This window comes from Parambassis ranga, chromosome 17, assembly GCF_900634625.1.
Source record: "Parambassis ranga chromosome 17, fParRan2.1, whole genome shotgun sequence".
Lineage (NCBI taxonomy): Eukaryota > Metazoa > Chordata > Actinopteri > Ambassidae > Parambassis > Parambassis ranga.
Window position 1 is genome coordinate 6,716,844 of NC_041037.1, and position 10,732 is coordinate 6,727,575.

Here is a 10,732-nt window from a genome sequence, read left to right on the forward strand (position 1 = left end):
ATTGAACGGAGCGCCTTGCTATGCCATTAGTGCAGTAAAACATCAAAGGAAATGAATAATAGAGAATATGATTTTCTGAAGTGGTGGAGTGAAAGAGTCCTTTCCTCTTCCTGCTGTAGTGAGCCCTGCAGTACATTGATCTGTGGGCAGCCTCAACCTCAGCCAGAGCCTCAGAGTCTCAGATACCGCACCACTACTCTACACTACAGCACCTAGCCACCCCTTCAGATCTCTGTAACTCCTCTATTTGCCTCAGTCCACTCCTCTTTGACAGAGCTGACACACAAAAAACAGCCTCAATCTGACATAGCCGAGAGCAAAGAAGGAAAGAAAAAGAAAAGGGATGTATATATAAAAGAGAAGAAAAAGCAGCGAGCATGTGGTTATAATTACACACAGGCAGCACAGTGGTAAAGCCAAGCTGCAGATCTTAAGCCTGCTCCAGACTCTCTGGGTAAAAAAGCACACTGCCTCATTAAATCTCAGATATCACACTGTTCCTGCCCCTCTATACTATGCATAATACTGTCTATCTTTTAGAGGGCCTCTTTTGTTAGCATTTCTCCTCTGCCTCTCCTACATATCAAACATGAATGAGAAACAGGATGCAGGGCCTGCAGAATGCTTGCAGAGTCACTGAAGAGCACAACTGGGGGTCTACTTATGAGGCAGATCTTGACACTATGTCTGATTAAGCCCTTAGCTTGTCAGAAGTCTAATGGCTATTGTGGCCCTGTCCATCAAAGTGGCAAATGCATGAAAAATCAGGTGAGATTTCCTGTCGCTTTTCAGTTTGACAACAGTGTTTGGGCAGTGGTTTAACTGTGGAGGTGAATTGCTGCTGTTACGACAAGGAGCAAAGAAAGTGGAGGTGAAACATTCTAAAAGTTGGATGTGATAAACTGGCGAGAGAAATCCAGTGCATCTTAAAAAGTTTACTGCCACAAACAACTCTCTTCTCATTGACCATTCGCCGAGCTGCATCCTGAGAGGGGGTTAAAAAATAAATCAGTCAGACGAAGTCAAATGAGGAAAGTGAGAAATTAATTTGTGCGCCCTCCTGATTTCTCCACAGGCAGACATCGATCATGTGGCGGCTGTCTCCCCTCACTCTGGAGATAGAGGTGGTGGAGGAGGACGGGGAGAGGGGAGATTCGTGTGTCTGAGGGGGTCGTTGTAATCAGGCACACTCATTAGCTCTGCTTTGGCTCTGGATGACAGGAGGTCTCAGAGGCAAGTCTGCCTCTCATGCCCAGTCCTTCATCCCCTGAGCTGGGGGTTAGAGGGGGCTAAGGAGGCAGTTTCCTTTTCTGCAGAACCACACACCAATACTTATCAATACACGTTAATGTGTTTCTACAGAGCTGTGGTTAAGTAAATTAGTTAAGGATTTGTAAAGGATTTGTAAATGAAGATATCTTCACCGCTTTTTGCCTCAAGAAAATGTAAAAACAAAGTTTTTGATCTAGAGTAAGGAGTCAGTCAGAAATGCTAGATATTAGAGGCACTGACCTGCTTCTGTCTAAAAACATGTGTTTGCAGACATCTCAAACATAAAAAAATGCAGCTGAAGAAACCTAGGATTTAATGTAGTGTTACATGCGGGTCCTGTGCACTCAGAAAAGCTATGGGTAAATGCTGGACTAATGTGGCAGCCTAGGAGTATCCAGGGTCCCCAGCCTGCTGGGCAAAACCATCCATATCGGGTTTAAAATAACCACGCCTGAGACTTAACCTTTACCAGAGACAAATGAAATGAAAATATACAGTGTGGTGCATCAGGAGCAGGCTTCATTCATAGGGGGCTTTCTGCTAGCCTGACCTGAATTACCGCTCTGTTCCTGGAGGGCCACTGTGAATGGCACGCGGGGAGACAGGACACATTCATCTGCGTAGCTCTATTCTACATCATACAGAAGGGCTGGGAAACAAAGAAAAAAAATCCAGCAAGAACACACAGAAACACAAGGGCAGCTATAAGCACACCTGCATGCATGCACACAAACACACACAACACACAAACAAAAGAAAAAAGAGCTCCACTGCACTGCCCTTTCTCTTTTAGACATACATGCAGTTTACAGTATAGGAACCTCACAAACAGAAAATTCGACATATCACTCAGGTCCCAGCAAAGATTTTTACAGACAGGCGTGCACACACACACACACACCGAAAGATGCATGATCCACTTTCCAGCCGAAAATGATGAAATATGAAATGGAGCATTACCGCTTGGAATGGCAGTCTGCCCGGGACTGTGCTGGTCCTCTGTCACATTGTCTTCTACTGCCAGAAAAAAGAAGGGGGAGAAATAGAAGGGAAAGAAACAGTTAACAGAGAAAAAACAAGTTGTTGAAATTTCTTTTTTTTTAATATTTACTATTGAGGGTTTTCTATATGAAAACTCCAAGAGATTTCTGCAGCTTTTGACAGCTCATCCTGCGGTTTGGGAATCCACACAAGCCTTTCATATGTATGAGGTTTGGCAACAAGGCAAACAGCCACCCACGTAAATAACATATTGGACTGGGTAATGACGTGATGAATTATGAACGTCTCCCATGAAACATCTTCCCAACATCAACAGTGACCAAGTTTAAAAAAAAAAAACACCTTGATGACTACATTAGTGCGGAGGCTGCACGGTTAGCTAAATTAGACGGATATCAAAAAGCAAATTTGTAGAATCCAATATAAATATGAATCTGCCAAGAGCCGACAAACTTGCCTGAAAAACTTACAGTAAAATATAGAAGTATTTATGCCATGTGTCATAACAGCCAAAGCAGCTGCAAAGTGCTTTTTAACAGGACGTGTGACAAAATAGTGACGGCTTGATCCGCTCATTAGGCGCATGGCAACTAAACCACTTTTGACTTTTTTGACAACAGCATTGGCCTTGAAAAACACGACTTGTGTTTAGTAAATGGTAAGAACCCTTTTACATTGTAGCCTTTTTAGAACTGGTGAGACTTCCTTGTGGCATGTCAAGTACAAGAAATGAAATGGATTTTAACAGCGGGAAGAGAACAAAAGAGTCTCCCACCTGTTCCATGTAAAATGAGGGTCTCACTGAGGACTTCTTACGCCTCTGCGTTCCACCCCTGCAGTTGAAATGCATTCTCCATTATGTCTTTTCTTTCTAGCCTTTCATTTTCCTGGGCAAAGAGGAAGGGGGGAGTCTGACAGGACCTCCCAGTAGGGGAGTGTGGCAATGACTGCCAAAGCAGAAACTGGCGCACTTTTAAAATCGCACAAAATATCCTGTACTTTGCATAATTAAGGCGGGATCCTATGGTGGCAGAAGCCTTTTCCTCAGGGGAGCACAAGTCGGTGTCAAGTGGTGTGTCAAACCTTAGTGAAAAATGAAGAGAAAAGTGTCGAGCAAACGACGCGGCGACTGTGTTTCTCTGTCAGGCCGTGTCCAGCCAAAACTCAAATTCAAAAGGAAAGTATGCCAATGTGAACTAGAGTACATACATCTTCAAATCGGAAATGTTTCCCTTAGTAACAATTATAATTGATGTAGGCAGAAAATATGCTAAACAAATAGTCATGGGTCTGGCAATTAATTAGCAAAATCAATTAAAAGTGATGGAACAGACATAGTTGGACGCCGTGGAGGTACACATCCCTCAGAGCCACCAAACACAGAAACCTTGTCCTGTTAAAGAAGGCCTTAGTGACTGACACCCTGAGAGTTTAATGAGTTTCTCCAGCACTGTTGAGAGCCTTGCATCTAGGATCATTTAAATGGGCTAAGGATAGGGGGTCCTAATAAATCCCCCATGGTTCTATCAGAGATTGGTGGTGAGAGCTGGAGTTTTTGTTTTGATTACCATCCCTGTTGGTGTGATGAGGGAGTTCAGGCAGAAAATTCCATTTTACAATGCCATAAGAACTTAAACATTACAGCAGTTTGCCGTGATTTGTCACCACTGTGAACTTATTAAAAGTTTTGTCATTTAAAGTAAACAACTTCCATCACAGTGCAAATTCTTTCTCTCAATTGCACCTGTCTGAAGGATAATTAATATCAGGGTGAACAATCATAGAGGGCAAACTCGTATTACGCGCTCACACAAGCTGGACATTTTGATCACAACAGTACAAATATAAATAGCTGGACAGCTTTAATTAAAATAGCTCATGATCACTTCGTAATGACTTGCAGCCTAATGCATTGTTGTAAATGCATGACTGCTATCAGTTAATTAATGTTTGACAAGGTACAGTGTATCACTCAGTCAGTGACAAACTGTAATCATGCTGCTAGGTTTTGTTGATACAATACCGAACACACATGGGAGCATTTCATCACTGCCTCCTTTGATTTTCAAAATGCAGAGCAGGGGGGGAAAAAAACACATAATCCCACAACAAGTGGTGCAGCATTAAAGGCCACTAATTAACATGCTGGCCACACACAAAAATGAACGTAGAGTAACTGTCATCACATTGTGAGTGACAATTCCCAAGACAGGATGTTTAGGAATGAATTAATTTTCTAACAAGCAAAACAAGAATTCAAATAGCACACAAACACACACACACAATCCCAAACCATGAGACATCAAAACTGCATGAACCTGACATGACAAAGCAAAAAAATGACAAATACTCAGCAGCTAACATCAATTGAATTCCTGCTGTGTAAGAGAACAGGATGAGAATGACTGTGTATGTGCATGCAAACATAAATACTGCCATGTTCGGTGTTTTTTTATATATATATATACACGAGGACTGTGTGGGTATCTTGAAGCAGTTCTCAGGCATGAGGAGAGAGGAAAAAAAAGCCCTGAGTGTGTGTTCCTGGATATGCGTGACTCATCTGCTTGGTTACAGCCAGCTTGGACGATACAGTGCCGAACACAATGGCTGTGTAATCCGCCCTGACTGACCGGGAAGGAGACGCTCGCCACAGGGACTACAACTCAATTTAGCTTGGGTCAAGAGGTCAACCCTCCTCAATTAGGGCTAGTAAGGGAGGGAGGGAGGACACACACTGCACAAGAATAACTTTCTTAATGAGCATTATTTGAACTGGTGATTGGTGTCATAAATAATTTGCAATAGAGGAGCATGTTAATCATGTTGCATAATATTTGTAATCCTCCATATTTTTGCCTTGCAGAGTAAGCAAATCACAATCTAAAATAAATAAATAAATAAATAAATCGGCTAGGGGCAAACAAAATGTCACAAGTCAGTGATTTCATTATGCAATTATTGCAAATTCAGCTTCAGAAAAAAATCATACAAGCAAAGGAGGAGACATATGCAAAATAATTAAAAAAAAGCCCATGCAGCAACGCAGTGGTGAAAATCAGTCATTGTCTCTGAATCAAAACTCTTTTCTCCATGTGGCAGACAATCCATGACAACAAGAGAGACACATGCCATGGAATAAGAAGAGATATCGGCCAGCTCCCGCGACACCAAGTCCAACACGCTGAGCCGCATGTCAAGAGCACTGACAGCCGTGCTAATGGGATTTTTCCATGGCTCCATCATAATTTCCTTAATGATAATACTAACCATATTTTTGTGTCACATTAGAAAAGTGTTAATGGGTGTTATGCCACAGATCATTAATTGGGAACAGGCTGGGAGACTGCGGCTTCTTATAAACGAAGAATGACGCAACCGTTTATAGACGTTTTCACAAGGGACAAAAAGACAAGAGTATGTTGCATTTTTAATTCTTAATGTAAAGAAGACCTCTCTATAACTTTCGACATGTCTGAATTTAAAATAAAAGAAGGCAAAAGAATGATTTCTGACTGAAGGACTAACTCTTCAGCTGCCATCACACGCTCATACCTTGTTTACAAAGACCGACAGGGGGGAGTGGTCGAGTTACGTTGAAAAGCATCAAATTAAGGCCAAATTTTGATAGCAGCTTTGCTTACAGTTGAATGACATGAAGGCAAATACAAATCTAATCTGTTTACATCTGAGCAGAGGAATTTTGAACTTAAAACAGACTATTTTATTAACTTCTATTTTTTAATATTCCCTCCACAGAGTTCATAAATCGACCTGTTGTGCAAGGTTTACATTAAAGTGTAAAATGGTGCGTCCTTTCATGTAAAGCCAAGCAAAAGGCTCCAGAGTTCACTCATGTGGCGACAAATTTCAGCTCCTCAAGAACATCAAATATTTAAGGTGTACATGACACAGCCCTGATTTCATGACAATCGCTGTACTTAAAGTAAATGGCGCAGAAAATATATTTATATATGCAAATTACAGACCTGGAAACTTCCTTCCTTAGCCAATGAACACACCAGCACTAAGACCTGAGAGTGTCATTTGTGCTCCGTATGAAAATATCAACCCGGCCTCACATTATTCAGGAAGTATACTGTAGGACAGGCAACGTGGCAGTCGTCATGCAGGATTTGGAGCAAGATCCTCCTTTGCTCGCTGCTCACCACTGACTGAGGCAATGTGCTGACCCAAAGCCTCTGCACATCAAAACAAAATTACAATGTGCCTACAGTTGAGAAATGTAGAAGGGCTCAGGATTGAGTAAATGTCAGTGGCTGGGGTGAAGTGTTTGCATATAAGCGAATGATGTATGGTCTCGTCCTGTGCCATTTATTCCCCCAAGCAATAACGTAGCCGGATCTGTCTCTCAGACTTAATTGAAACGGGACTTGTAATGTTGCCCTTTTCCTCGATGGGACCAAAAACATAACCTCTGACTCCCACAAGCAGCCAATACTGAGGAAGTGTGAGTGTGTGTGTGTTGGGGGTACACAAGGGAAAAAGGAGTGCCAACTGTCATAGCATTATTTTCCTCATCTCCTCTACATGCGCTTCACGTCTATACTATCCATACCAGTGCCTCAAATGCTACACATGATGCACCCGTTCTACATTCCCGACATCGGCACCTCTATTTATTCTCCCCTCCGTGGAACAAAGTGTTCTTTCTGAGCGAAAAAAAATGGACCTTCCACATTGACCACAGCCTCAAGTTAGCATGGAGACAACCAACAAAAGTCAACTCCTCGTTCTGTTCACACGTAAACAAACAGGACATGCACACTTGCATTTCAAGTATGTGAGGACTCAACTGAATTTTTTAAAAAAAGTCTACAAATGTAATGACCATGACAAACAATGGGAAAGAATGCGGGGTTAAACAAAAAGGACAAGCAAAGTTATTATGGACATCTGTATAAGTGTATCTTTGTCCCCGAGGAAAGAGATAGACAAAGAACAATAAATAACATCTGCCTGGCCTTCCTTGGGTCTCCTCCAAAACAGGGAAATATCTATGACGTATCTGCATTTCTGCTCCGCTTCAGCAGTCGCAATGAAGACATAAGTCATGATGTTTTGTGCGCATTTTTTTTCCTCCACCCGATTTCAATTTTAGTGACAATCACAAAACAACCAATGTCATCTCTCTGACTCCATTTGCATACTGATTTGCTCACTCTGCATCCCTGTCTGTCGCACACTTAGATGTACACAAATATAAACAGATGTTCTCCTGAATACACACACACACAGACACACTTGTAGAATGTAGGCATGCAGGAGACGATTATCTTTTCAGAGCAGCAAATGTCACATCAACTAAGAAAGCAACAACTCAATGGCAATCAGGTCTAGGAAAATAGGAAATCTATGTATGGAGCTGTTTACTGTGAATAGAGCAGTGCAAGTCTGGAAACAGATTGTGACAATTTTTTAAGATGTGCATGTGCAGTCACATTTCCACCCCTCTCTCACTCTCTCTCTCTCTCTCCTGGGTATTGATTTAAAATGGTGGCTGCATGAATGTACTACCGCAGACCATGTAATCTTCCTTTGAGATGAAGACTTCCGAGAACGAAAGGGAAGAGAGGGAGAAAGGGGTCCACAGACCACAAGCTGGGAATGTGAAATTGTGGACAATTATTTGCTGAGCAAAATACAATGCCTGCCAGATGAACTGGAGCTCAACCTCTACAAAAAAAAAGAGACCCCAGCAGTTACTCTGACTAAAATGTGACAGAGAAAAGTAATGTGCGAATACATGTGTGTGTATATGTGTGTGTGAGAGAGGGAGAGAGAGCATGTTGCTTTCTACCCCCCCCCCCCCCACACACACACACACACACACAAACCACCACCTCTTTCTCTCACACATGTTAACACAGTGACAAATGAGGGATAAAATTACTACTAATCAAACTATATAAAAAGAAAAAAGAAAAAGTAACTACATTTGCCTGCTCTTCTGGCATTTATACTGGCATTTAAATGTATAAAAAACATCATAAAATGTTCTTTAAGCTTCCAGATGTTTACAACTTTTTAAACAAAAAAGCCTTAATCTAATTTTTTAGTACATGACAACACACACACACACACCAGTCCTGCCTCTCCACCCCAAACGAATAAAATGTTTCCTCCTTTAGTTTCTCAGACAAGGGGGGAGGTCACGTGACTCTGCACCCCATTCCATCAGACGGCTTAAGTTCCGACCAGGAGCGTCTTTAACACATCCAGATGTTTTGCCTGCGTTGCGCGCTGCACTGTTGCTCTCTTAAATTATCCATGCCCTGCCCCTCACACTTTCAACTATCACCACAATACAGAGCCGATCAGATTTACCCCCGATAGCCAAGTAGTATATGTAGGATACTACTGTTGGCTATGTAGTCGGGATTTCATGCGCAACACAACAGGAAGAACACTCCGAAATGCGTAAAAAATAAGAGGGGGGAGATTGACAGTTACATTTAAAGAGCATTGACTTCGTGCTCGTCTATCATCTCCTTATAAATAGCAAATGTTTTTTTTTGTTTGAGAGCCGGCAAACACAGGCTTATCACTTACCTTTCAGTGATCTTGGTTTAGCTTGCTTGCGGCGCGACATCCTATAGAAAAAAAACGCTGAAGTTGCTCAGTTTCTGCCTGTGACAATTTTGTGTGTAGAACGGGATAGTCTTAAAAGGGTCTCTAAAATTTCACTGACCAAAATCGCGACTGCCTTTTTTAACCATTACAGAAAGATGCAACTTGAGCCCTGGCCGCGCGGTCTGAGCACGAGTTTGCTGTTATTTTGTGATGAGTAGGTGGATGTTATAAAATCCAATTAGCCCGATCGGTAGTATATATAAGGCGACTCTATTTAGTTGAGCTGGCTTTCGGGAAAAGTGTGAGAATGTAGTAATCCCGTCATGCGCGTCCATTCTCCGGGAAGACACACACGCGTGCAGGCATGATGTTCGCTTAGAAATAAAAGCGGAATATTTGCTTTTCGCTTCTCATCTCAAATGCATCCGCGTGCGAAAGACATCAGCAAAACGCCTCCTGTGAGAATGCAAAAATGCAACAAAAACAAAAAAAAGAGGGAAAAAATGATAATAACACTTTTCACTTCATATCCACCTAACAGCATTAAAACTATTGTAGACTCTTCCTTTTCTCACTACAGTCAGCTAATCATGAATTAGGTTCGGAATCTGATCTAAGTCTACGTCTAAATTGCTCTTAAAAAGAGGATGAAGAAGCAGAGAGAAGATGGAAGCTCCCTCCTCATCACAAACCTGCAAGGTCTTGGACTGCGCTGTCGCTCCGGTAGTCCACATAATAATGGAAAATGGAAGCAAGGCCCCCAAAGCCATCAGGATGGCTCCAGAGGGGGCCCCTACCCCGCAGGGACTCGCTCTGTACGTAATCACTGAGGAAATCATTGTCAGCCTGCCTGCACTCACACACAGACAGAGAGGCATGATTAAAATCCTAGGGATCATGGCAAGATGCGGATTGCTGGATCTGCTGGTCCCCGGATCCGGAGTCGAACTCTAAACCCAAAGTCGGCTTGCTCACCCTGGCGTCTCCTCTGCCTCATGCTCGCCGTCGGCCACTCTCCGTCTACGGCAGACGGACTGGTCCCCCTTCTGGTAGAAATGGTTAAGCAGAAAGACATTTTCTGTGTGTGAGTGCTGATATACATGACATGTAATGGCACGTTTTTTTCATACATGACAGACTGTATTTATTTCAATCTTATGTTAAAGATTTTTTTCCCTCACACTGAGTCTAATTTTTTCTTGTTTTATGATTTATACTGTCATATTGTTAATTCATTTTTTCATTATTATAACACACATGAATCAGATGAAGTTTACTGGCAAGCCCCGTAGTCCCCTTTTCTCTCTTTCTTGCATTGAAATACACCCTCACCTGCCTCATGTGGATGTCTCCATACTTCTGCTAGTTTAAAATGAGATCCAGAGAGGAGCCTTGCGGTGGGCTGCAAGGTTTGCCTCTGCAAGGGGTCCCTGCATTAAAGAAAGAAGAAGAAGAAATCAGAGACATACAACTGCTTTTCCTTCAGTTTTCAGTGCATTTCTATTTTGACTGAGGTTTTTTTTTTTTCTTTGCCACAGACCTACAGGGATGGAGAGAAGCAGTCGATAGGGCAACTCCCAAATACAGGCTGGTATGGAAGAAGAAAATTAACGGCAACCTTTGATAGCCTTTACTGTGGCCAAATCTAACTTTGTTACAGAAAATGCACTATTAAAGTTAACTATAAAAGTTAATGATGTACGTACATAATAAGGCTGCTCGTATTCTATAGGGTATTGTCACGTTTCTCTTTGGAGTCATAATGAGGCCTAATAGACATCTGCGGTAATCACCTACTGTAGCACACAGTAATGTAAATGTAATGGAAAAATCAGAGACATGAGAGAGGAGATGTATCTATTAG

At 42.1% G+C, this 10,732-nt stretch overlaps 1 protein-coding gene across 5 annotated transcripts in view; it reads right to left on the bottom strand.

The window, feature by feature from the left end:
- Positions 1 to 9,702, bottom strand: part of LOC114450098 (zinc finger protein 521-like) — an 83,839-nt gene extending 74,137 nt beyond the window's left edge. Inside the window, exons 1-3 of one of the 5 annotated variants that reach the window (XM_028428017.1) lie at positions 9,561 to 9,663; positions 8,848 to 8,888; positions 2,233 to 2,286 (exon numbers count right to left, since the gene is read on the bottom strand). In XM_028428017.1, coding sequence (XP_028283818.1) covers positions 2,233 to 2,286; positions 8,848 to 8,887 — 94 coding nt within the window. In that variant the 5' untranslated portion in view covers position 8,888; positions 9,561 to 9,663. Of the gene's footprint in view, positions 1 to 2,232; positions 2,290 to 8,847; positions 9,346 to 9,560 lie in introns of those variants that run through there. The other 4 variants (XM_028428016.1, XM_028428022.1, XM_028428019.1 and 1 more) reach the window with 4 other exon arrangements.
- Positions 9,703 to 10,732: the final 1,030 nt, after the last annotated feature.